This window comes from Nelusetta ayraudi, unplaced genomic scaffold, assembly GCF_046127955.1.
Source record: "Nelusetta ayraudi isolate G7.1 ecotype Tasmania unplaced genomic scaffold, CSIRO-AGI_Nayr_v1 ptg000060l, whole genome shotgun sequence".
Classification (NCBI taxonomy): Eukaryota; Metazoa; Chordata; class Actinopteri; order Tetraodontiformes; family Monacanthidae; genus Nelusetta; species Nelusetta ayraudi.
The window spans coordinates 3846814-3872673 of NW_027466110.1; the positions used below are offsets into that span (position 1 = coordinate 3846814).

A 25860-nucleotide genomic window follows, 5' to 3' on the forward strand; every position below is an offset into this window, starting at 1 on the left:
GCTGGTTTTCCATTGAACTTACACCAATTGAGGTCATTTGCAAGTCATTGCAAGTCCCTGATATCCGTTTGGGCCCCAAACCTTGCACTCAAATTGATTGCATTTGATAATTCGATGGCCAAATATCCATGATAATCTGAGTCTATCATTTTAATGAGTTGGAAGCGCTGTGGTAGTAATCTACAAGTGCCTTTCATTCACCATGCCGATAAGGGACATGCTCGATTTTGCCTGGCCATCATTCAGTGCAACATTCCTTTGTGTCAGAGCTGCTCCCTCATTACCTCTTGCCCGGAGGTCTTGAGCGCAACAGACATAAGGTGCCATGAATCCCCAGCCAAGTCTGCACAAGACCAGCCTAATCTTAAAACCGTGTCAGGAGAACTTGCTGAAAGGTCACTGTCTCATGTCAGTGGTCAAAAGGCCTCTTTTTTCCAGGAATTTACTTTCAGGTAAAAAAAAAAAAAAAAAAAAAGAAGAAGAAGAAGATAAGAAAAGGTGCCCGTCATGTTGAATGCAATCACCTTGAAAGAAAAAGGGTAAATCTGGTAAATCTCAAGAAATTATATAAAACATATTTGAATCTGAGACGATGCTCTCTTTGAATCAACAGGTATCAAGGGTGGTTTTTGTGTTTGCCCATTCCTAACCCTGACTTGATTATATTGTGATTTTGTGATTTGTCACTCTTTCCATTATTCCATTATTTACATGCATGTTTTTGACCATTTGGCATGTTTTTGTTTTTTGTTTTTGACATGCTGCTTTTATTTTCAGAGCGATAGAAACTTGTTTTTACATGGCTGGTCATTTGGAAATTTAGGCCTTTGTCCTCTTTACCCTCAGGCAGTGCTGTTATGGTCATTTAAAACCCCAGAGAAGAGGTCCAAAGGTGTCACCTCTACTAAACTCTGAAGCACCCCACCTGTGGAATTTATCATCCATGTCAAATTTGTTTGTCACCTTTGAAGAATGATTTCGCAGGAATTTTGTCACAGTTATATTTTAATACTATATCATAAAAGTTGCTCATTGCTCTCTCTGTAAGCATTCACCGATTTCATTTCAAGTTTTTCCTAAGTAAACAATGTCTTGTCGCTGAATGAACACACACTAAGAAACTCCAAAATGGCACACAAGCACAATTGTTATTTCCTTGATCTGAATGTGTTGCAGCAGTGTGGAGCTGCCCTGAGGGCTGGGGGGCGGGGGGCTGGGGTGGGGGGGAGTCTTGGCACCGCTCCATCAGGTCTGGTCTGTTGCTGCCTCCTTATAAAGGAGCTGGAGTGTCTTGGGATCTCTTACTCTCTGCTCCACACAATGACTGACACTTGCTGATGCCACGAACAGCAGAGAGGCGACTGGACCTCAGCGTGTACTGCAGCCTTTTGCAAAGGCTCACCACAATTTCTGGACAGGGCACTGTTGCATTTCTGAAGAGGAGTGAGTAAACTGTAAGTAAATTTAAACTTTATAGTTCATTTAATGCTGAATTTATTTTTGCTTTACATTAAGACATACATGTTGACATATATTTTCTATGGAGATTTATTTCAAAAACTCCCCTCTTAGACAGTGTATTTTTTTTTTTTTTTTTAGAATAATTAATTTGTTTCTGAAAATTTTTTTTTTTTTTTCTCCTTCAGTCGGGACAAGCATGTGGTCCTATTCAAGGTTGATGCTGTTGGTTGCAGCAGTCAAGTGTGTCTGGGCGCAGGACCTCTTTGAAGGGAAAATTGTGAAGAAATCCAACAGCAAACTTGTTGCCACAAATTTTCAAGATGGACAAGGTAAAGAAGATATATTAGTGTTTAGTTAGTTCAGTTCATAAGCCATTTTTGCTCATCCTAAAAGGTCTTGTATGTTTTTCTTGATTCATGTGATACAGACTATTGAACCCTTATAATGTGTTGCATTATTATATAAACTGTACCTGTAAACATTAACTATAAACAAATGTGGACAATATGGTGAAGAGTTAATAATTGTTAAGCTATATGTACGTTTGCATGTTGTAATTTAATGTACATTGAACAGAACATTAACTGTGGATTATCAATGTTCCATTCAAAACTTTGCACAACATAACGTCCATATATGCACAGCAATCTCAGACGAAGACTGCGGCCTGGAGCTCTCCTTCCTGTTGGACAGCTCTGAGAGCGCCAAGGACAACCACGAGCAGGAGAAACGGTTTGCCATGAGCGTCGTGGACCGACTCCAGGGCATCCGGCTGCAGACCGGCCGCGGCTTGAGCCTCCGGGTGGCTCTTCTGCAGTACAGCAGTCACGTCATCACGGAGCAGACCTTCAAGGACTGGAGGGGCGTCGAGAACTTCAAGAGGCACATTGCTCCCATCGTCTACATCGGCCACGGCACCTACACCACCTACGCCATCACAAACATGACCAAGATCTACCAGGAGGAGTCCAGCCTCGGCAGCGTCAAAGTGGCCGTGCTGCTCACAGACGGCATCTCCCACCCGAGGAACCCTGACATTTTCTCCACTGTCGCTGATGCCAAGAACCAGGGCATCAAGTTCTTCACCCTGGGCATCACCCGTGCAGCCAACGAGCCTGCCAATGTAGCCCTGCTGCATCTGCTCGCCAGTGCTCCTGCCTCCCACTACCTGCACAACCTGCAGGATGAAGGCATTGTTGAAAAAATCGTCAGTAAAATCGTGAGTATAATAGCCCGCCTTTCGACGGGGCGCACTGACGAGAAAAGTGGTGTGGTTGCATTGAATTAGTGTCTATTCAGGGTGGAAACATGGAACAGGCCGGAGCAGGAACCCAAAGAGGTGGAATGATGACAATGTTCTGAAGGAACAAATGAGAGAATGCCTCTGCCAGCACGGGATTAGAATGCAATGTTAGAAAAAAATACTGTTGAAAACACCATGTAATTAAAGGCAGTTGAAGGTTATTTATAGTAATTTTTTAGAAAAATAATTTTCTCTTTTCCATTTTTTTATTACTTAATTTTGATGTTTGCCAAGTGTAATGGCTTACTTGTTCTCTTCGTAACACGTTTTAATTTGTTTCTGAGTCTTGTCATGTCAAAAGTGAGAAGCTGATAATCTGTTTTTCTCTTTGCAGACCACTTTGGCTGACGAAGGAGTAAGTGTTGCGCTCAAATATTGAATACTGGCATTTATAAATGTGTAACGTCACATCAAGGTGCCCGCTTTGACTGCATTCAGTCACCTTTATAACACTCTAACCAACATATCTCTCTTTTTGAAGTGCCCTCTGGCTCAGAGATGTGCTTGCGAGAAAGGAGAGAGGGGGGCGAGCGGGGCGACAGTGAGTATCTAGCCTCAAACCATCCTAAATCTCCCTGCAGAGCAAAAGAAAGGGATTTGACGAGTCACAAGTCGGTTTGACTTGAGTCGGATCCCTGAAATCATGAAACTTTAGGAATGCTAATCACGCCAAACAATCAGGGTTACACGCTTTTAACCCCTGGTGCAGCTTGTTGGTATTTGCACAAGCAGAGCAAGCAGATAGTTGGTCTTGTCCCGCATTTTAAAAGCAAATCTATGGCAACAGGGCGGAGAGCAGAGGCTGCAGTCTGTTACTGTGAAAGAAAAGTGTTTGTTGCTGGTGTGTGTTGAGTATTCATTGCCCAGTGACTTTGCATTTCTCATACGCCATAAGAAGACCCCCATGGAAACCAGAGGTCGCCAGTTGAAAAGGAAATGTGTCCACCGCTACCAGACCATGAAACAGTCTGGTAATGGGTGCAGTTATCGCAAGATAAGCAGCACATGGAGGCAGGGCTAACTTCCCCTTGACCCAAATTTGCCTTCGGCATGACTTTCCACTGAACTGTCTCAGAACAGTTCAGACCGTAGAAAGCTCACCACGTCAGGATGGCCTGGCCAGGCCGATCATGTAGAGAGACAGCTGTGCGGCTATTAACCAGGTGCTTTCTCCTCAACAAGATTCCTCAGATTCTTACTGGCAAAGGCGAAAGAGGAACGCATAATTGCTCTCATTAGCTCACGGTCACAAACTACCAATTTAAAGAGGAGAGCAACCGACGGACGCTGCCCAGGTGCAGCCCAAGACACTGACCTCTATCCCCTCTTCCCCTCGCTCCCCGCCACCCCACACCCATGAGCAAGACACCTCATGTCCACCGATGGCGTCAAATGTCAGCCGCCACATTTTCGAGAATAAATCACACCCTCAGGCATCACGCCTGTCATCCCTTTAATATCCTAAAACAATTATTTTTCAAAGGAAATAACATTTTTCTGCACGTCCATGAGAAAGCAAGTGAAAGTAGGTGAAATGAACACAGCCTTGACTTGACTTGTTTCACTTTGCAGGGGAAAAAAGGTCGTCCTGGAGAGGATGGAGCCCAAGGGTCCAAAGGGCAAAAGGTTTGTGGGGGGTTTTTGGGTTTGTTTTTTTAAAAGAAATATACTGACTTTAAATGCCTTTGCTGGAAGGCTTTCATTGCAGTTTAAGTGTATTTGATATTAGACTGCTTGATGCTCAAAGCAAATACAGATGTTGATGGATGATATTTCTTACATTACCTGTTTAAAATCACTGTTTACACTTTGCAGTCAGTTTTTAATTAATTAGAAAAGCTATTAACATCAATGTAGAGGCCTCTATTGTTGCTAGCAGTTTTTTTTTGTTTTTTTTGCTTTGTCTCTTTTACCACTTGCATTTGCTTTCAACACTATTTCATTCATTTGTTGTTACGCTTCAAGGCTCCGGTTTCTGGCTTGTATCGCGCATCCATGTTTATCACTTTTTTCAAAGCTTTCAAAGTTCATATTTGATGTCATAATGACCATGTTGTGTGACACATCAGGGTGAAGCTGGATTTGGTGGTCTTAATGGGAGGGAAGGAGCTGAGGTAAGTTACACATTTGTTGGCACAAAACAAACATTCACTGTCTTGATCGTCAGCACTCACACTTGATTTAATTTATTTGACTTTCAGGGGAAACCCGGCTACAAAGGAGAGAAGGTTTGTTATTCAGATGACTGACAATAACAATATTTAGGGATAGTAATATTTTGTGATGTTGGAGACAAACCTACAAACCTACCTTGTTTCTACACAGGGTGAAAGGGGAGAATGCGGAACTCCGGGAATCAAAGGCGATAGGGTACAGCTCCTCTGTTAACACTCAACTTGATCTGACCTGAAACTCTCAAGCCTTCAGTGTTTCTCCTCCTGTTGATACACGTTTCAGGGTCTTGAAGGTCCACTTGGTGGAAGAGGACTTAGAGGGCTCCAGGTAAGTAACACTCTGATATCAAATTATTCCATTACATTGCCATTGCTGTTATATATTGTTCACAGGCTGTGATGACATCAGTTGTTCCACTACACATCTATCAAGAATAGCCAATATTGCAACTGGGAACGCGATTTCTATGAAAACAAAAACATTTCTAATAATTGTACAATTGAAATGTTGTGTTCTGTGGCCTGGCTCTTTTTTGGAGAATGAATTACACCACTACAATCTAACACAACTATGCAGGATATGATTTAAGTTTAAATGCAAACTAATGAGATACAGAACACACTGCTACATCTGTTAATGTACAAACCACAGTAGATAATTGAAACAAGCTGTAAAAAATGTTTTTTTTTCTTACCATAATTTGTCAATATCAGATATATAAAACAACTTATATAAGTATTTTCTGTCATGCCTTTAAAAATCTAGATTTGTAACGTTTGCAACGTGCATCACATATTGGACTGGTGTTCCTCAGATTAAACACTAAATTAGTTGCAGAAATCATCTCCCTCTGTCAAAAATTTTTATTTTCTAGACATGCAATAATTAATGCTGTGTATTTTTTTTCTGCCCAGGGGTTATCCGGACCACAGGGTGAAATTGGACCAGAGGGCCCTCAGGGAAATAAGGTCGGCCCCCATTGGAACAACCTTCAGTTACATTATCATGCACATCTGCTCCGATTGTAACATTTCATGTTAAGACTGGTTTTAAACGACGTGGCGGAGCACGTTTGCACCCAGATTTTTACCACCCAAAAATGAGGCATATTTGAGTAGTAATAAACCCCTGCATGAACATTTGGAAACGAGCCAGAATTACTTCCCCGTAATTTACCAGGATATAGATGAACATCAGTCTCAATATTACTTGAGGTTCTTTTAATGGCTTGTATCCTGTCTCTAAACACAGACATGAAAGTGCCTACAGGGTTGACAAATTCTCAGGTCAGGTCGGCTCCATATATGGAAGATGTATACTTGAAGAAGGCGTTGTCTAAATTACTCCCTGCTAAACGTGCAATTTTCTCATAGGTTTATGTTTGTATAATAATTGAAATGAACTAGAATGGTTGATTTGGCATTACCATAAAAGCAAAAGATATGGATGTAGAATTTTTTTCAAGAGATATTATGAGGTGCACCAACTCGGTAATTTGCAATTGTTACTATGTATGTGTTCACAGGGAGAACGTGGATTAACTGGACCACCTGGACTTCAGGGGGAAATAGGTATTGGACTTCCTGGTCCAAAGGTAAATTAAGTCTTGTGACGTCAGTAGTTTATTCCTTTTTCAATTATTTTTTTTATTTTTTTATTTTTCCCTTATTAAATTTACATACTTGAACGTGCAGGGTGATGTTGGTTTCCAAGGGCGATCTGGTCCTCCTGGCCCTACTGGTGTTGGAGAACTTGGCCCCCCTGTGAGTTATGAATACTCAATATCTGTCTGTAGCATTGTAACTTTTTCTTTTAGAATGTCCTCATTGATGTCATACAACTCGACTCGTTTAGGGACCTCAAGGACCTCAAGGTGTTCAAGGTGATAAAGGACCACAAGGAGAAGGGTTTCCTGGGCCAAAGGTACTTTTCCATTTCCTTCCACAGAATTAACAAAACAGGCTAAGTCTCGTCGACTGATATATTCATAATGTTGCTTGAGATTGCAAGGTTGTTGTTTTGTTTTGTTTTTTATCATTATTACTACTTATTTCAGATATTGTATGGTCTTTTTCAGGGTTTGTATCTAATGTACATTTTTTGGCTCTGTCTGCAGTTCTTGGCCTACAACTGCGATAATAAAAAAAAAGAAAACCCACTCTTTTTACTGTCAGTTGATATGCCAAGTGCTCACTCTACTCTAACATAAAGATCTGTTCTGGAGCCTGTAAAAACCTGCTGAAAGTCTTTTTCTCCCATGCTACAACATGCCAGGCAACATATATTACATGTAACTGCCTTTTCACTGGACTACTGAGATTACCGTATTCATCAACATGACTAACAGTGTGTCTTGCGAAGCCGCAGAGTGTTCTTATATCAAAGAGAAAAGAACAAATGGCAATCATGACAGAACTTGCCGGGTTAATTCACAATAAGCTCCTTCTGTGGTTGCGCTGAGGACCTGCTGCCATCGCAGTGTGTGCACACTTTAATTTGTTAAGGAAAATAAAACCTGACAATGTCCTGAAGCAACAACACATCTGTTTTGCTTCCTTTGCCAGATTCTACTCCTTGTTTGACTTCCACCTCCTAAAAGGAGATGATAGCACTGCAATAAAGATCGGGATGCGTGTCACTGCACATGGATGCTAGTGTGGCAGCTCACCTCGCAGCTTATTTGGTCAAACGTTGAAGAGCAATATAGCTTAAGGGGGAAAATGGCACATGTAGCATTCCATTTATGTAGGGCTCTTTTTCAAATCAAGTCGCAAGGGACGTGCAGGAACCAACTTGTCTCTTTTCCATACTGTCTTCACTGGAGAACAATGCGAACTTGGCTGTGACCCAGAAGAGAGGGTCTTCGGTGTAGACTGTCAGAGATTACCTGATTCTGTTCCACAGGGGGAACGGGGGCTTCCGGGACCGAGGGGACCGAGAGGCCAGCAAGGTGCAGGAATCAAAGGAGAAAGGGTGAGTTATAAATTTGTGTAAATATTCTCACCAGTCAATGGCAATAAACTGCAAGCTGCAGGCAGCTGCTGAGGAAATGTAAGAGGCAGGTGTGTACAAGCAGGCGATGGTTACAGGCGATTACGTAATGGATAGGATGACAACAACAGGGTTTTGCTACTATCCCAAGGGAATATTTATGTTGTTCTTTAACGTCTCTTGAAGTTGTCTGTCATCTAGCGTGCACAGTGTTAGGCAAGCAAATGGACCTGCATTGTGCTGGAGGGACATTGCTCTCACCTTGTATTTACTTGAATATTTTCTATAAAAACTATGAGTTATTAAACTCATGCATACACATTACAATGAAGCAGTTGTTGCGTAAAAGTAGTCAACCTTCCTATCTGTCTAGTTTTCAAGCTCCATTATACACATAGGAAACACTGAAGTATAAAAATCTAAAAAAAAAAAATGAAGATGCACAATAACAAAAACACTTCAAATACAAAAGCATCATTATGTTAAATTTGCATGAAACACTTGCCCACCAAGTGATTAGTCAACAACTGGTGTCAGCTGACGGACCATGGTGTTTCATCTACAGGGCGATTTGGGGCCTCCAGGTCCTGCAGGTCTCACTGGACTCCCAGGAGCTGGCATACAGGGGGAGAAGGTTGGTGACAGATCAGAATATGTTGCACATTCTGTGTAGTTAACTGTGCTAATTGACCTTTCTAATTACTACTTAGGGAGTCGAGGGTCCAAGAGGTCCACCTGGGGGCAGGGGGATTCCAGGGGAGGGTTTACCTGGACCAAAGGTTTGTTATAGCAGCGTTATAGTTTGTCATATACATCTGCATGAAAATAAATGCTATTGTTTTTTATTAGATTATTGATTGAGGTTGAGGTTTATTAATATTCATGGACTTGTTGTAATGCTTAATGGAGGCGTCTACCATTGGGAACAGGACATGAATTATTCGTGCTGCGATATTAAGGCTACAGTATACAACCAAAACCAACCAATTTGGTGTTCTTAAAAACCATTCAATGTCATGATATTAATGTCATTCAAAGGGGGACCAAGGTTTACCAGGAGAGCAGGGAGCTCCAGGAGATAGAGGTATTGGTGAACCTGGTCCAAAGGTGAGACATTGCACTCATTTTAACAAACCACTTAGTGAATTGTCTGTCAGTCCAATTTTTCTGATAGCGATGAATGTGACTGTTACAGGGAGATCCAGGAGCAGCAGGTCTGGGTGGCCTGCCTGGACTCCCAGGAGAGGATGGAGCGCCAGGACAGAAGGCAAGAACCACATGATACCACAAGCTGCCACTAAATTCTTTCATATAATTATTTCATATAATTCTCCACTGTCAGGGGGAACATGGGTTATCTGGTTTGAGGGGCCCTGAGGGAGCACAAGGAGTTGGCACCCAAGGAGAAAAGGTAAAATGAACAGAATTTATTCAATGCAGAACTGAATATAACAAGAGGTTAATCAGATTATATGTGCTGGAATCTCTAAAAGGGTGACCAGGGACAAAGAGGCATCCGTGGATTACATGGGCCTCCTGGAATTCCAGGACCCTCCGGACCAAAGGTAAAATATAGGACAAAGAAGATCCTGGCAACATGTTGCTATTTTGTAATCGCAACCTTGATATTAAATACTTATATCAAGCCAACCAATATCTAACTAGAACATGACTTGTGTCTTGAGTCTCTTGCCAATTCAAACTCTATTTCAGGGTGAGCGTGGAATGCCGGGCCAATTGGGCCTGCCTGGGCAGCCAGGACGATCCATCTCAGGTCCAAAGGTAAGCTTGTGAAAAAAAAGAAAAGAAAAGAAAAGCTAAAAGCCTCTTAGAATAAATGAAATCAGTGGAAAATGGTTGCTGACAATATTTCTCATTGTGTTTGTCCAGGGTGATGTTGGTCCTCCTGGTCCACATGGCCCTATTGGGGAAACTGGACACGGCTTACCTGGACCAAAGGTTACCTTTAAATTTGTTTCTGTTTTGTGCATATTAAATTGTATGCATATCTCTTCACAACCTGTTTTATCAACCAGGGTGAACGTGGTTATCCAGGACTGCCAGGTCCATTCGGTCCAAAAGGCGAAGGTCTCCCTGGCCCTATGGTCCGTTTTCGAACATCTACTTTTATTATTTCCACGATTTATGTTTAAATTCTGTAACTCTGTGTGTGTAATCATCATTGACCCTTGGTTTTTAGGGTCCTCCTGGTCTGCCGGGCTTGCCAGGTGAACCAGGCCCAGAAGGAATAGGAATTCCTGGTCCTAAGGTTTGTTGTGATCAGAAATATTTTTAAATCTGTAATATTGTTTTTGTTGTAATTATGTTTTTTGAGACTAAGGAATGCTTTGATGCATTTCATTGTTTCATGTCTTGCTCAGGGTGACGTTGGCTTTCGGGGTTTGCCAGGTTTGCCCGGGCCACCTGGAGAAGGCGTACAAGGACCACCCGTAAGAAAGACCGAAACCCAGTTGTTCATCATCAAGAAAATGAAATGTGATTTACTGATATTTGATCTGATACATTTGTTTAAAGGGTAATATTGGTAGGTCAGGACCTCCTGGACCAATTGGACCTCCCGGAGAGGGTCTCCAAGGCCCAAAGGTAACAAGAAGCTGCCTTACCAAAGTGATCAGTGTTCTGGTTTGTAAACTTAAAGTTGTAATTTCCTGCCTACGTGATTTGAGTGAGGCGATGTAATATGGAAGCCAACAAAGCTGCTGCAGGACAAATTGTATAGATGACTTTATGATCCACAAGAGAGGTGACATATTGAGTCAGTGAAAATAAAATCTAATTCCAGGGTGAGCCAGGATCTCAAGGTATAACTGGCCCAAGAGGGCCTCAGGGAGAAGGCTTCCCTGGAGCCAAGGTGAGGGATCCAAACGTATCTCTTAAAATTTTTCATTGATGTTTGTTTATCGGCTGTCTGACCTATCTATCACTGGTCCCTTTTTAGGGCGATCGTGGATTAAGTGGTGAGAGGGGAATGAAGGGAGCAAAAGGAGACACAGGAGACACTGGACTCCCCGGTGAAGCGGTAAACAAAAGATATCCTTTTCTTCACTTTTTCCAATGCAAACAACGGTGTAATGCACCAATGGTGGTTGCAATCCGGTTCAGTATACAGCATATTTTAGTGCTCTGTTTATGGTCTTGGGCAAATATCCTGCAACAATTGATGCTTTGTTGCACCTTCCACATGTTTGGAAGAGGACATTTTTATTGTACTTGGTAATGAGATTCTTTGTGTAAAAGTGTCGCAAGCCACTGCAAAACAGTGATCATATTTTCAACTTTTGTAAAATTTCAGGGAAGGTCCGGTGCAAAAGGAGAGCAAGGCCTCACAGTAAGGTTTACTCTTTGTCTTGTGCCGAAATGTTCAATTATTACCCTCAACCGTTATTAATGTCATTCTTTTCTTCTGCAGAGAGAGGACATCATCAAGCTTATCAAAGAAATCTGTGGTATGAGTCCAAGCCACTACAAGTCACCACATTCCAAAGTAGAATAGAATAGAAATATGTGAAGTCTATCCATAACTTTGTTTGTGAGAACACATTGCAGAAATCAAGGGTGTGTATAACAGCATTTTATTGTTTCCAGGATGTGGCGTCAAGTGCAAAGAGAGACCAATGGAGCTTGTGTTCGTCATCGACAGCTCGGAGAGCGTCGGCCCAGAGAACTTTGAAATTATCAAGGACTTTGTCACCAGGCTGGTGGAGAGGACCACAGTCGGGCGCAACGCCACCAGAATCGGCCTGGTCCTCTACAGTCTGGATGTCCATTTGGAGTTCAACTTGGCTCGCTATGTGACCAAACAAGATGTGAGGCAGGCAATCAGAAAAATCCCTTACATGGGCGAGGGCACCTACACCGGCACGGCAATCAGAAAGGCGACCCAGGAGGCTTTCTTCAGTGCTCGGCCCGGGGTCCGAAAGGTTGCCATTGTCATCACTGATGGACAAACAGACAAACGAGAGCCCGTCAAACTCGACATCGCAGTGAGGGAGGCTCACGCTGCCAACATCGAGATGTACGCCCTGGGCATTGTCAACTCCTCGGACCCCACACAGGCTGAGTTCTTGCAAGAACTCAACCTCATTGCCTCTGACCCCGACAGTGAACACATGTACCTCATCGACGACTTCAACACTCTACCAGGTGACAAGTGGAAGACACCACACCTTCCGCAGTTTCGTCAACGGAATCCTTGGACTCTTGTAATGAGTGCTTGTATTTGAAAGGATTGAAGTTGACTGACGCTTTGTTTTGCTTTTTCAGCCCTGGAGTCACAGCTTGTCAGCCAGTTTTGTGAAGATGAAAACGGAGCCCTCATCTACAACCGGATAACTAACAGACACTGGAATGGCAACAACGCACACGGGAATGGTCTCAATGGCAACAATGGACATGTCAAGGAAATCAGTGGACAGCACGACATCTCTCTTACTGTTGATGGTGATATAAGTTACAGGACGAATGAGAACAACAATTATGAAGAGGATATCCAAATTAATAGGCGCCCCATCATTCGAGGCCGTGGAGACACTTTCACGCTGCCCATCAGTGCCGATCCTCTTCCTTTCCAGGTAGCCACCAAAATACTATTGAAATAGTCTCGGCTGATTGTAAAGGTTTCTTCACAAGGCTAAATTCTTTTGTATTGTTTTCTTAAAAAAAAAAAAAAAAATCTGCAGGTGGATGATGAGGACGATGAAGGTGAGGATTTAGATCTTGGAGGCCACGCAAAGGGGGACAGCATTGCAGCTTTAGTTAACAAATCATCTTTACTGTCCGTGAGAGAAAGCTCTGTTGGCAAGGAGGAAGTTTCGTCATCATCATCATCATCATCGCCCTCGTCCTCGTCCTCATCAGCATCCTCCTCTTCATCGTCATCCTCGTCTTCATCTTCATCCATATTTACAACATCTTTGTCATCACCGAGCTCAGTTTCAGTGTCAAACTCAAACCAGTTTCAAATCGTTGTGAGTCCAGATGTATCTCAAGGTGAGAAATGTGTCCAAATAAAAACTGCTTGTGGGATTGTACGGGAACACATTTTGGATTTTAATATTGTCATATATCATGATAATACACTTAATTTCCTGAGTTTTCCTTTCTTTTGTTTTATAACTACAATTCATCCCTAAAAGAACTCACAGCCTTACATTTTCTTAGATAGAGGGAAAAATACACAAATATGGAAATATAAGAGCAAAGAGCACAATAATCCTGATTTTATTCAACTGAATTTCATTAATCTTTTATCTTTGTGTTTGCACTGGTAAGGGCTTCTGAGACTAATGGGATATAAAGTTTGAAACAACATACCTCCAACATGCATAATATAAATATTCTGGAAAATTTACCTTTTCCTCCACAGAGGCTCCGTCTGTTGATCCCCGGTGTGTCCTCGCATTGGAACAGGGCACCTGCCGCCAGTACAAAATCCACTGGTACTATGACAAGCAGGCCAATTCCTGTGCGCAGTTCTGGTACGGAGGCTGTGGCGGAAATGACAACCGCTTTAAGACAGAAGAAGAATGCAAGAGGACATGTGTTATAAATAGAAGAGGTAAGCAACACAACATACAAGCAAAAAATACAAAGTTTGTTTTCGTCTCTGACTTCAAACTGTTTGTCCTCTGCAGGATAAAGAAGAAGAGATCATCAGAAGAGGGACTTCCTCATTGAGAAAATGTCTTGGGATGTCATGCATTTTGTTGGTTGTATTTGGAAAGTTAATGCACTGTACTTGTTCTTTCATGACACAAATGCATATTGTATCATTTGCACAATGCAATGATAATAGTCATGACTGAATTGGATTCTCTAAAACAGACTAAATCTTAGTCCAACAGATACCTGGAAAATATCACCATTCTTACCTCATCGCTTATTGTGATTGATAAAGCGGAATAAATCTTTCAGCTACATCTTCTTATTTCTTATACATTGATGAGCCACATGCCTTGCATTTCCTGAATTTGCTCTAATAAGACACAAATACGATTATTGTTTGTTGACTATGCAATGATATGTTTAATAGTCGTATAATGTTTGTTTATACAACTTTATGTATGTTTAGGTTGTATCAGGCAGCTGTAAACTAGAGCCATTATTTCTTTCTACTGTTTTCAAAGAGCCAATGTGAAATTCATTGTGTGATAGACTCTTGCAGCAAAACATCTATTAAAGATCAGTTTCACGTTTATACCTGTATAAAGGTTTTTGTACCTTTTAAATAATAAAAGATAAAATACAATTATTGCATTCCTGGTTAATTTAGTCCAAAAAACGAGTCAAATTTGGAACGCACGTCAACATTATTGTCCTACTTGCTTGCCGTCCGTAACCAAGGTGATTATGACGCTTGGATCTTTCCCATTACCTGCGGGTATCCAGCAGTAGCAACTATCCTAAACTAAATTTACCTCTTCACAAAAGGAAACGAAAAGAGCAACAGTCATGTCGTCTGTTTTGGATGCTCTCTGGGAAGACAGAGACGTAAGATTTGACATTACAGCGCAGTAAGTTAACCCTTTTCAGGCTAAATGTTGTCTCTCAGGATAACCGCTGAACACGCTAATCTTCGCGCAGCTATGCTACTTAGCTATCTATCTATCTATCTTGTCTTCGCATTGATGTTCACTTTTTTTAACTGTTGAAGCTTCATTTTTTCCTGTTCTAAAAATGTTATTTTTGTATGATTTGTTGTAGCGTAGCCAAGCGTCGCCTTCATTCGAGTTAGCTTTGGATTAGCATGGTGAAGTTAATGTTATTAATCTGGCCATCCTGTTTGCAGGCAGATGAAGACACGTCCTGGAGAAGCACTGATAGACTGCCTGGACTCTATAGAAGACACCAAGGGAAACAACGGGGATCGAGGTATTGCTGCTGAGCTACAGAAGACGGATTTATTCTATCATTATCTGCCCGGTTAATACCTAATACCTATTTGCAGGTCGACTGCTGGTAACAAACCTGCGAATCATTTGGCACTCTTTGGCCCTGCCAAGGGTCAACCTGTGTGAGTACAGATTTCCAATTACTTTGAGGCAGAATATTTCTATTTACCATTGTTAACAATGGTAGTCATGCAACTGTGAATAAATGTCGGCTGTCAGCTGTGAATCACACAATAAACAAATGGTGATGGGGATTTATTTAATTTTTTTTCAATTTCAAAAGAAGTTATTATCTTGACTATTATGTTGAAATGTCAGAAAGAATAAGTAGCGCCATTTTGGGTGGGAGGAAGTTAACACAATTGTGATTTCCTCATACTTTTAGCTGTGGGTTACAACTCCATCATTAACATCACAACAAGAACAGCAAACTCGGTAATTATGGTTTCATTATCTCTTTTACTGAGTCATTGTTTTTCTGCTTTATTGTTTAAAAGGCAGTGATTTGTGTATAATATGTCTCATTTATAAAGTTCTAAATATTTCTTGAAGAATTTCTTTTCCTTTTTCAATCACGTTCGATGTTGACGAATGTTAGATTACTATCAGATCTGAATTCAACATTAAACTGAAAAGCTTCACTTTTTTCCAGAAATTAAGGGGGCAGACAGAAGCACTTTACATCTTGACAAAATCCAACAACACAAGATTTGAGTTCATCTTCACAAATGTTGTTCCAGGAAGTCCACGTCTCTTTACTTCTGTCATTGCCGTTCACAGGTGAACCATCAGTGAGACAATTGTCTAATTACTGTTTCCCTTCAGAATAATGAAAATACTTTTTTTTATTATGCAGGGCCTATGAGACGTCTAAAATGTACAGGGACCTGAAACTGCGAGCTGCTCTCATTCAGAACAAACAGCTAAGACTTTTACCCCGAGAGCAAGTCTATGATAAAATAAATGGAGTCTGGAATTTATCCAGTGATCAGGTAACGCTTGAAATGTGTCCATGAACTCTCAAGAGAAATGTGTTTTTATTTTTGATAAATATTTAACAAGTAAGTGAATATATAAGTAGATCATTTTAATATCAAACGACAAAAGTAGTGATTTGGAATAATTTGAGGGACAATTCAAAGAGTGTCATCTCTTTAAAAATGAGTTTCTGTCCTTCAGGGTAACCTGGGAACCTTCTTTATCACCAATGTTCGGATCGTGTGGCACGCCAATATGAACGAGAGCTTCAATGTCAGCATTCCTTACCTGCAGATTGTGAGTACAGAGTATTAAAACAAACATCACCCATTCAAGTTTAGATATTATCATTTATATGTTTGTTTGTTTTTTTTCTCAAAGTGGTCCATTAGAATCAGAGACTCAAAGTTTGGCTTGGCTTTGGTGATCGAGAGTTCACGACAGGTAATCAGTTTTCCTTTGCATTCCAAGTTCCGTGAGGATGAATTATTAATATGATGATTATTTGATCCTTCCTAGTGAGTTTCTGTAAGTCTCTGATGCGCAAACACATCCCGTCTGTTTGTTTGTAGAGCGGTGGCTATGTGCTCGGGTTCAAGATCGACCCTGTGGATAAGCTTCAAGACGCCCTTAAAGAAATCAACTCTTTACACAAGGTGTACTCTGCCAATCCCATCTTTGGGGTGGAATATGAAATGGAGGAAAAGGTAAGCGTGCACTCAACAGGGTCACATGGCAGCATTAGAATGTGTTTGGCACATGTTGTTGTCATAGCGCTGTTTTGTCCCAACAATGGTTGCAGCCGCAGCCGCTGGAGGAGCTCACTGTGGAGCAGCCCCCCGATGACGTGGAAATCGAGCCGGATGAGCAGACAGACGCTTTCACAGTGAGTTTGTCTGCGTCCACTCATCGCCCCTGCGGGAGCCAAGGCTTTAGTTTCCAGTCTCTCAGAATAGCACTTGTTTCACAACCACACATCACCATGAATAAACACGAGTTTATGTTGCCTAGCACTCTGTAATACAATAATAATACTCTATGATCACTGACGGCATGTGGCACTATTTCCTGTCCACTCCACGTGTGTGATATGTACATGTATTTGTCCACAGGCCTACTTTGCTGATGGCAATAAGGTAAAGTCTCATTATTATTTCCTATTTGTGTCATTTTTTTTGGAACACATTTTTTTTGGGATTCATCACATTCTGTTCTGTTGTTTAAAAGCAACAAGATCGGGAGCCAGTTTTCTCCGAGGAGCTGGGCCTCGCCATCGAAAAGCTGAAGGACGGCTTCACGCTTCAAGGACTGTGGGAAGTTATGGGCTAAAATGTTCAACATAAACAACAAGAGGACAAGCTCTGTGTAGATATCCAGATCACAAAACATCAACTTAATTATTTATAAGTCTTGTAAATGTATGTATTTTTTTGTATAGATTATATAAAAAAATTGAATTTATTGTTGGGATGTTAAAAGTTCATAAGTCTGTTTGTATTTTGTAATGATGTGAAATTTGTAGGTCTGTTCTGACAGAATAAATTTTTCAACACAGTCAGTGACTTAAATTGTATTACAGACAACATGGAAAGTCCGTGTGGAAAGAACCCACTGATCTCAGGCTAAATCCTCTGTGGCACAATGCGTTCGAGCATTCCAAAAAATCCAAACACAGGACACACTGACACACTGTCACGTCCTGTGGCAGCTGTCTACTTGTCACGTCACCTCCTCTCTGTCTGTGTCTTACACACAGCAGTGAGTGATCCTCGCTGCCAGTATATGCCTGACTCACTCCACAGGTAGATGCCCTTATAGTACAATTTAATTTTGTGACCACAGTGTGAGATGACAGCTGTAACAAACACTTCTGCCTTCGTGTTGAGTGTTGTGTGATTCAACTGTCTGTTGGAAATTTTATGATACTCTGACAGATTACATAAAAAGATCACAGGCTATTTTTTGCGTGGCCGCAGGTCCTAAAACAATGTTGCCCCAAGGCTCCACAGTCATTTTTACACCATGACAGCTGAGGGAGCTCTCCGCTATGGCCTCCCCCAAATTCTTCATGGATGGAGGAGCCGGCTATATTTAGAGGGGCCACAGTTATATTGAAGTGGCTTCTGACCTGGCTGCCTATAGTTCTGACTGTAGCAGCTCTTAAGACGGTCTGCTCCTAAAAACGCTCCCACAGCGACAGAATGGATCCTCAGGGCTTGAGAGAGGACCTCCGCTTGTTTCAAACCACCTTGCTGCAGGACGGCCTCAGGGAGCTTCTCAACGAGAACAAGCTGATCGACTGCGTGCTGAAAGTCGGGGACAGGAGCATCCCCTGCCATCGGCTCATCATGGCCGCCTGCAGTCCCTACTTCCGGGAGCTTTTCTTCGCAGCCGATGGCAAGGAGGTAGGCCAAAAGGAGGTGGTCCTGGAGAACCTGGACGCCAACATGATGGAGGTGATCGTCAACTACATGTACTCGGCAGAGATCGACATCAACGACGACAACGTGCGGGACATTTTGACTGTGGCCAACCGCTTCCAGATCCCCTCTGTGTTCACGGTCTGCGTGAACTACCTCCAGAAGAAGCTGTCAAAGAACAACTGCCTTGCCATCTACAGGCTGGCGCTGATGCTGAACTGCGCCCGGCTGGCAATCGCGGCTCGAGATTACATCGCGGATCGGTTTGAAGCCATCGCCAAGGGCGAGGACTTCCTGGAGCTGGCGCCTCCCGAGCTGTTTGCCATCATCGGGGCGGATGCGCTGAACGTAGAGAAGGAGGAGGTGGTGTTCGAGACCCTCATGAGGTGGATCAGGAAAGACAAGGAGCAGCGGGTGAAATCTCTTGGAGAGGCTTTCGACAGCGTCCGTTTTCGCTTGCTGCCTGAGAAGTATTTCAAGGAAAAGGTGGAGAAGGACGAGCTGCTCAAGAGCGATCCTGAGCTCCTCAAGAAATTCAAGGTCATTCAGGAGGCTTTTGCAGGGAAGCTTCCTGAGAAGCAGAAGGGACAAAGCGACGAGGAAGGCGAGGAGGCGAAGCTGCCAGGCTTCCTGAACAACAACCGCAGGTACGGCATGTACGCCAAGGACATGGTCCTGATGGTCAGCGACACGGCTGCAGTGGCCTACGATGTCCAGGAGAACGAGTGTTTCCTCGCTGCGATGGGCGAGCAGATCCCCAGAAACCACGTTTGTCTGAAAACGAAGAAGAACAGCCTGCATGTGGTCGGTGGGCTCTTTGTGGATGAGGAGGACAAAGAAACTCCCCTGCAGTGTTACCACTATCAGGTAGGAACTGAAAACTTTGGATGCCAAAGTCATTTTCAGTTCATTTTCTCATTGCACCTGCATTCATTTGCACTTCCTTTTCATTTTGTGTTGCAGCTGGACTGCCTCACTTCTGACTGGATTGCTCTGCCGCCCATGCCCTCTCCCAGGTGTTTGTTTGCGATGGGGGAATTTGACAATCTGCTTTTTGCCGTGGCAGGAAAAGATTTACAGACTGACGAGTCTCACGACACCGTTGTGTGCTACGACACGGAGTGAGTTCAGCAAGTGCCAGCGCACTGACTGACTAAATTTCTTTTCATGTTCCACTGATCACTTCATTTTTCCTGCTATAGAAAAATGAAGTGGAGCGAAACAAAAAAGTTGCCGCTGAAGATCCACGGCCACTGCGTGGTCTCTGAGAACGGGCTGGTGTACTGCATCGGAGGCAAAACAGATGACAAGTAAGAGTCTCCTCAAAAAAAGACCAAAAATTCCATCAAAGGCTCAAAATCTGCCTTCACATTGTATCAATTTCCTATTATTCTCTCTGGTACAGTCAGGCAACCAATAGGATGTTTGCCTACAACCACAAGAAGTCAGAATGGAAGGATGTGGCCTCGATGAAGACACCCAGGTCGATGTTTGGTGCCATTATTCACAAGGGGAAGATTGTTGTCGCCGGCGGAGCCAATGAAGAGGGTCTAACGGCTGCGTGTGAAGCCTATGACTCCGGAACCAACAAGTAGGTTCATCCCCAGGGGCCGTGACGGTGATGCAGCTATCATGATGACTGTTATTTCCACCTCTGTGAAGATTGGTTAGGATATCCTTGGGTCAGGAACATAGGAAAACTTTAAAAAAGAAAAAGAAAAAGAAAAAAGATACAGACAGGATTTTGATCATGCTTATCGCCCTGTTTGGAAGGTGGTCACCCTTCCCGGAGCTCCCCCAGGAGAGGAGTTCAGTCAATCTGGTCAGCTGCGATGGGGTGTTGTATGCTGTCGGCGGCTTCGCAATTGTGGAGAATGAGAACAAAGAGTGTGCACCCAGTGAAATGACAGACATTTGGCAGTATGTGTTCTTTTTTTCCAAAAGTGTAGAACATTATTGAATACAAAATATTTCCTTTTGTGCATTATAGCCTAAATGTTTTTTTCCTGCGTTCTCAGGTATGAGGAAGACAAGAAGCAGTGGGTTGGTGTGATCAGAGAGATGCGTTACGCAGCTAGCGCCTCCTGCATGTCCATGCGCCTGAATGCAGCCAAAATGCCAAAACTGTAAAAAGGGACACAAAGAGCAAGCTGCCTCTACTGCAGTGGGCAAGCGTACAGTGTAACACTCTCTTGTAATTTACATTTTTATGTTTTCATTTCATTCATTCATTTTTGTTTTGTTCAGATATTGCATAGTTGCATAATTTTATGATAAATTAGAGGCTTCTTTCCTCGTCTTGATAGCCTGTGACCTACTCCAATCATTTGTACTGTTTTCCACCAATTAAAAGATTATTTAGGATAATAGGTGTGACTGGTTTCATGGCCAATGGATTCTGTTACTACTCGAATACAGCATCTTAGAACAGATTGTTTCACTTTTCAAATCTGACAAGTATATTTATGTGGAGTGCACGTTTACAGTTGCAGCAAATACAATGAAAAGACTTTCATACCATGTGACATGTGCACAGCCTCAGACTAGACTAAAGTGTTATGTAATCTAAAAGAATACATGGGCGAACAATGTACAAATACAATTCAGCTTATTAAGGCACACTGATGATACCCTGTCACCATACAATACAAATAAAGACGCAGAAAAGTTGTTACTAAAATATTGCTTTTAATAAAAAGTACATCAAACACAATCTCATTCAACGTGAACGAGGTAGATTCATGATATCTTCCACAATAACAAAAATAAGAAGCACTTTATGCAAATCAACAAGAAGACCCAAATAGCTCAGACCTGAAGGTCACATTTTATTCTTCGATAAATAAATAATTCAAGAGGAAAGCTCTTTAAATATTTTGCTTTTTAAATATTTCTTCCAGGCATCCTGTGTTGACAGCTCCATGGAGTTCCATTCATAGTGAGGAATCTGTTGGGTTTTTTTTTTTAAAAAAGAAAATTATTCAGCTGCTCTTAGAATCAACATTCAATAACACACACATGATCTTCAGTGAATGATGCTGCCCTTCACCTGAACCACACGATATCCCAGCATTTCCAGGTGTCTTTTCCTCATCAGGGCTTCACCTTTGATGTGGCGAGAATTCTTACAGAAGGTCTTCGAGTCGAGAAAGTCCACAGCAACACTGAAGCGCAAGCAAAGGAATGTCACAACGCAGCGTCTCTTTATATTTTTCCTTGAAAAATGTTTAAAGTCTGTGATGTGTTACCGCTGAGCTCCGGGCGGCAGCTCGTCCCCGACGTTTACGAGCGAGCTGGTGGCCCAGTGAACCTTGTCAGACATCTGCAGCGTGCTGGGTTCGCTGAAGGCCAGCGGCTGCATGTGTCTGTCCAGTACGCATTCAAAATCTGAGATAAACAGAAAACACGCAGCACTTTCATTTCCTGTCTGTGAGCCAAGGGGCATTAAGTGTTTCAATGGCAGAACTGATGAAAGATTTTGCCAAATAAACGGTTCAAAACTCACCAACAGTGTAAAAATAAGGCGTGACCACTGCTACTCGAACACGATTGATGCCATCCAGAACTTCACCCAGCATTTTATGGATGCGCTGCTGTGCAGGACTGATTGCATTGTTGCCTAAAAATTAACAAACATATTTATGCAAAAAAAAACAACTTTCAAAAAGACCAAAAAAAACATCATCAGAAATGTCTCTACCTCTCTTTTGTAACTGCTGGCAGTAGCGTTCATGAAACCAAGGCACCTGGAACTCAGGACACTCGAGACAGACGGCGCGGTTGAGCTCCATGAGGCGGAGTCTGGTCCGCATGTTGAGTGCATCAGGGAGGGCTTGAAGAATTGACAATAACCAGTTATTTGACTGAGCATGTGTGGAATGGATATGTTGCTAATGGTGCAAACCAGTCATGAATAATCTAAACACCAAATTGGCAAAAAAGGGAGGCGTACTTTCCAGCTGAGCGTCCAGCCTTCCCAAGAAGTCGATGCTGAAGATTGCTCTGATGAGTTCTTCAGGGAACCAGTCGGCCACGGCCAGGGAGTACGCCAGGAGAACCAGCAGATGTGGATCGAAGGAGCCTTAAAAACACAGAACAATAAATAAATAAATAAATAAATAAGAGAAGAAAATGTGAGGATAAAAACAAAATAAGTTTTTGTGATCCACTCACTAATATGAGGAATGACTCGCTGAATGCAAACATCATACAAGTTGTCTGCTTGTCCAGGGTCATAATTCAGGATGGAGAACGGCAGCAGCATGGCATATGTGGCTGAGTAGTGAATCTTAAAATGTTGCAAGAAAGTGCGATTAGTAACGAGTTATTTTAAATGACTGTAGGCTTCAGTTGTGAACTGTCAAAAAAAAAAAACACCTTCTCAATGTCTTTAATGGCCACGCTGGCGATACGATCCATAAGAGGAGGGCACAGGTGATTAATCCTGGTCAAGAAGAACGCCAACTCCGGCACGTTGGTCCAGTTTATTTGGTCCATCATCCTCTGCAGCATGACCAACATCTGCTCCACCAGCACTTCCTCGAACCACTCGCCGGAGATGTACTTGAGCTCCTCCAGCACCAGGTCCAGCCGATCAGCCGTCTGCAGCCGCTCGTGGCCGCAGTGGTTGAGGGTCTGCAGCAGCCGCATGTACTTGCTGGGAGTGTTGTGGCGGTAGGAGTGGTCATTGCGCATCCACTTGGCCACGGCCGCCGACAGAGCGCTGAGGTCGTTGAGGCTGCACTGGGCCACCACTGCCTCCACCCGCGAGATCACGCCGTCCTCAAGGCGCGGCGACGGCAGCATGGAGAGCACGCGGGTCAGCATGGTCACCTCGTACGGGAAGACGCTCCGCTGCAGGAAGCTGTAAGGGTAGACATGTCATCGGTGTCTGTGTGAGGAAGCGCAGTTTCACAGTTCACAAGATCAAAAAACAAAAAAACAAGCACTTACTTGACCAGGATGTTTCTCAGTTTTGCAAAGAGCTCTGGGTTCTGGTATTGCATCAGAAAAAGGGCTTGAGTGATTCTGGCCACCTCCACTGGCTTGTAGACATGAAGGTTCCTTTGGATTACTGATGCAATTCTATATTACAGCGTTGTTAAGAAAGGGTACAGAAGGATGAAGAACAACAAGAATTACATCATGGAAAGCTTAAAATATGTTCAGATTAAGCTGAAAACTTTCAAGTGGGACATATATGCAACAATGTAACATAATATGGATCCAAACTGACCATTTTGACACAAATTACGATTTCTCACCTGTCAGCACCTGTAGTCGGTTTAAAAAATATGAGCTTACTAATGTGTAACTGATTGAGATAAACACTCACTTGTTCATCAGGCTGAGATTTCTGCTCTGGATCTCCTCCAGAGCCTCAGCTACAGCCAAAGCCTGCTGCGCACTGAGCTCATCCGCCAGCAGGAGGGCGGTGTTCTCCAACCTAAGAGGGACCAAACCACATTAAACGGTCCAGGAATCCTTTCAAGAGACATTTGCAGAGAGCATTACGAACCGTTCTCTGGTCTCCGGACAGGCCATCGGACCCAGAGCCACAAACAGCTTGGTGAAGGAAAACGGCTCCGTGCTCGTCTCAACTAGTTCTGTGAGTCTTTGTTTCACCGCCAGCCTGAAGTCACAGTTGCTAAACTGCAGGGACTGATACAAGCCCATGATGATGCTGATGTTCTCCGCGTCCAGCCTGGGGATGTTCCGCAGGAGGATCTTGTTGCACTTCTCCAGCAGGGACCGGTGATTGTGCTTGATGTTGCGCAGAAACTGTACCACCCTCCGCGGGCTGTTGTAGTTGGAGGCGTCCATGGTCTCCAGGAGATCGTCCACCCTGTGCAGGAGGGCGTCCCGAAGTCGGGTGGACACCAGGGACGACACGCTGATCATCAGCGTAGTAAGAACTCTGCAAAACATTGCGTAGTTATTAACACATGCAACGACTGTTCACATTCTAAGTTAAATGATTTGGAGTCTGATGACTAACCTTGCATCATCAATGGACGATAACCTCTGATCCACGATACTGGTGATGTGGCCCATGAGAGGGCTGTGCTGAAGGTGCTGATCATTGAGACAAATGGCAAACTTGGACAAGGATGCCATTGAAAATCTGCAAAAATCCATTCTATTAGTGCATCAGCAAAACTAAATTTTTTTAAATTATCATTTTAGGAATTTTTACGAATAATTGCCAAAGCTTCAAACATCAAAAATATAAAAGAAAAAAGTGTGGCACAATCATACAGTACCTGTCAATTCTGAGCGATGCTTCTGAAACCAGCTGCTGAACCAGAGAGTCATGTGGTTCCACATTCAACCTGCAGGCAATCAATAGCACATTATACTTTAATTGCTGCATTAAGAACTTAACGCTCTACCTTAGATCTGATTGTGTCAATAACTCAACGTACCTAAGAAAACTGTATAGCGTGTCGACCAACATAGAATCATCCATATTAGAAATCTTATTCTCCGCCAACACCCGAAGGGTCAAGAACTGCGGGTGGCTCCTGATGAGATCCACGGTCCGGAGAATTTGGGGTTTCTCCTTTTGCAACTCCCATAGCATCCCCACAGCGCTGCTGACGTGCTCCACTCTGAGCTTGGCCTTGTTCTTGCCAACCACATCAAACACCTGGTCTTCAGTGGAGCACACCTGGAGATGCTCCAGGACCTGGTCTCGACTGGCTGACCCCCCATGCAGGAGCCTGCGAAGGAAGGTGCTGACACGCCGGAGCCGAAACATCACCAGAGACCTCGGCTGAGAATTAAGGTATGTCCATGGAGTGTTTACTTCTCCAACATAGTTTCCGCCTTAGTGTCAAACCAAAAAGGTGTCTGTGCAAGGTGAGATCACATCCAATGAGTTGCAGTGTAGATGTACACGATGCCTTGGGCTCGTAAATCTATGTCCTCTAGAAAAGAAAAGAAAACACACAGACGATAAACATTATTTAACTTGATAGATATCCTAAGTAGTGTTCACTTACAAAACATCTTCAGGAAAGACTTGCATGACAGTGATGTCAACGCGTTTGAGAAGCTGACCTCGGGTCTGGCTGGTTTCACCTTGCAAACAGACCCACTCAGTGAAGTCTTATCACTTTTCCTTTGCTGTACCGCTATGAGTTATCAGCCAATGGTTACAAGGAGGTAGCTTAGCAACTTAGCTAACGCGGTATTCACGTGGGTAAAAAACAAACGCATAAAAGACCGGAATTTCATGATTAATCCTTCCCATTAAGTCGTCACGTAGATTTCTGCATACTGCCGAGTTTCTAACGACGTAAACGCTGACTAGTCTGAGATAAATATTTTTAATGACAGTATTCAAAGTCAATTTACCTCTCATGTGTTATAACATTTCACTTCCGTATCCAGTGACGTAGTTGAGCTAAGAGTTTATAACCCCGGGATTTGTCTGTCAGGAAGCAGGTCTTGGAGGCTGGAAAGGCCCATTGCCATTTTCAGCTCATTTACGTAATTAAACCAAAACTGCTGTACAGATGGGCTAGTCAAATATTCACAGCCATAATCGTATTGGCGCCCTTTCAGAATCAGCAGTTACATTTTGATGGGTTTACTGATCATTGCTCTTTTATTTGGA

General features: G+C 42.9%; 4 protein-coding genes across 7 annotated transcripts; 3 read left to right on the top strand and 1 right to left on the bottom strand.

The window, feature by feature from the left end:
* Positions 1–1298: 1298 nt before the first annotated feature.
* col28a2a (collagen, type XXVIII, alpha 2a) lies at positions 1299–14198 on the top strand. Its single transcript, XM_076040023.1, has 36 exons — positions 1299–1454; positions 1647–1790; positions 2106–2680; positions 3099–3119; positions 3246–3305; positions 4337–4390; positions 4834–4878; positions 4966–4992; positions 5090–5134; positions 5222–5266; positions 5854–5907; positions 6465–6533; positions 6634–6702; positions 6794–6862; positions 7844–7912; positions 8496–8564; positions 8641–8709; positions 8969–9037; positions 9126–9197; positions 9273–9341; positions 9424–9495; positions 9644–9712; positions 9821–9889; positions 9967–10035; positions 10131–10199; positions 10312–10380; positions 10466–10534; positions 10734–10802; positions 10890–10970; positions 11244–11279; positions 11361–11397; positions 11537–12094; positions 12215–12522; positions 12631–12940; positions 13317–13508; positions 13585–14198. Exons 2-36 carry the CDS (start codon positions 1658–1660, stop codon positions 13587–13589), a joined length of 3765 nt encoding a protein of 1254 aa, XP_075896138.1. The 5' UTR covers positions 1299–1454; positions 1647–1657; the 3' UTR covers positions 13590–14198.
* Positions 14199–14290: 92 nt separating this feature from the next.
* bbs5 (Bardet-Biedl syndrome 5) lies at positions 14291–17374 on the top strand. Its single transcript, XM_076039677.1, has 12 exons — positions 14291–14463; positions 14739–14821; positions 14898–14963; positions 15227–15276; positions 15494–15621; positions 15698–15833; positions 16021–16116; positions 16201–16263; positions 16392–16526; positions 16622–16705; positions 16932–16955; positions 17047–17374. Exons 1-12 carry the CDS (start codon positions 14402–14404, stop codon positions 17146–17148), a joined length of 1029 nt encoding a protein of 342 aa, XP_075895792.1. The 5' UTR covers positions 14291–14401; the 3' UTR covers positions 17149–17374.
* Positions 17375–17801: 427 nt separating this feature from the next.
* On the top strand, positions 17802–20796 carry klhl41a (kelch-like family member 41a). The gene is made up of 6 exons (XM_076039676.1): positions 17802–19106; positions 19203–19360; positions 19442–19549; positions 19645–19830; positions 20013–20159; positions 20258–20796. The coding sequence occupies exons 1-6, from the start codon at positions 18021–18023 to the stop codon at positions 20367–20369; spliced, it is 1797 nt and encodes a 598-aa protein (XP_075895791.1). The 5' UTR covers positions 17802–18020; the 3' UTR covers positions 20370–20796.
* A 144-nt stretch (positions 20797–20940) lies between these two features.
* On the bottom strand, positions 20941–25717 carry fastkd1 (FAST kinase domains 1). 4 transcript variants are annotated; one of them, XM_076039673.1, is made up of 15 exons: positions 25599–25717; positions 24665–25168; positions 24503–24571; positions 24238–24363; positions 23758–24156; positions 23575–23685; positions 23193–23324; positions 22617–23103; positions 22413–22527; positions 22192–22320; positions 21940–22071; positions 21745–21858; positions 21488–21626; positions 21289–21403; positions 20941–21186 (listed from the first exon to the last, which is right to left on the bottom strand). In XM_076039673.1, the coding sequence occupies exons 2-15, from the start codon at positions 24997–24999 to the stop codon at positions 21091–21093; spliced, it is 2499 nt and encodes an 832-aa protein (XP_075895788.1). In that variant the 5' UTR covers positions 25000–25168; positions 25599–25717; the 3' UTR covers positions 20941–21090. The 4 variants fall into 4 exon arrangements, with proteins under 4 accessions (XP_075895788.1, XP_075895787.1, XP_075895786.1 ...); XM_076039672.1 differs by lacking the exon at positions 25599–25717 and adding an exon at positions 25302–25592; XM_076039671.1 differs by lacking the exon at positions 25599–25717 and adding an exon at positions 25244–25592.
* Between the last annotated feature and the right edge of the window lie 143 nt (positions 25718–25860).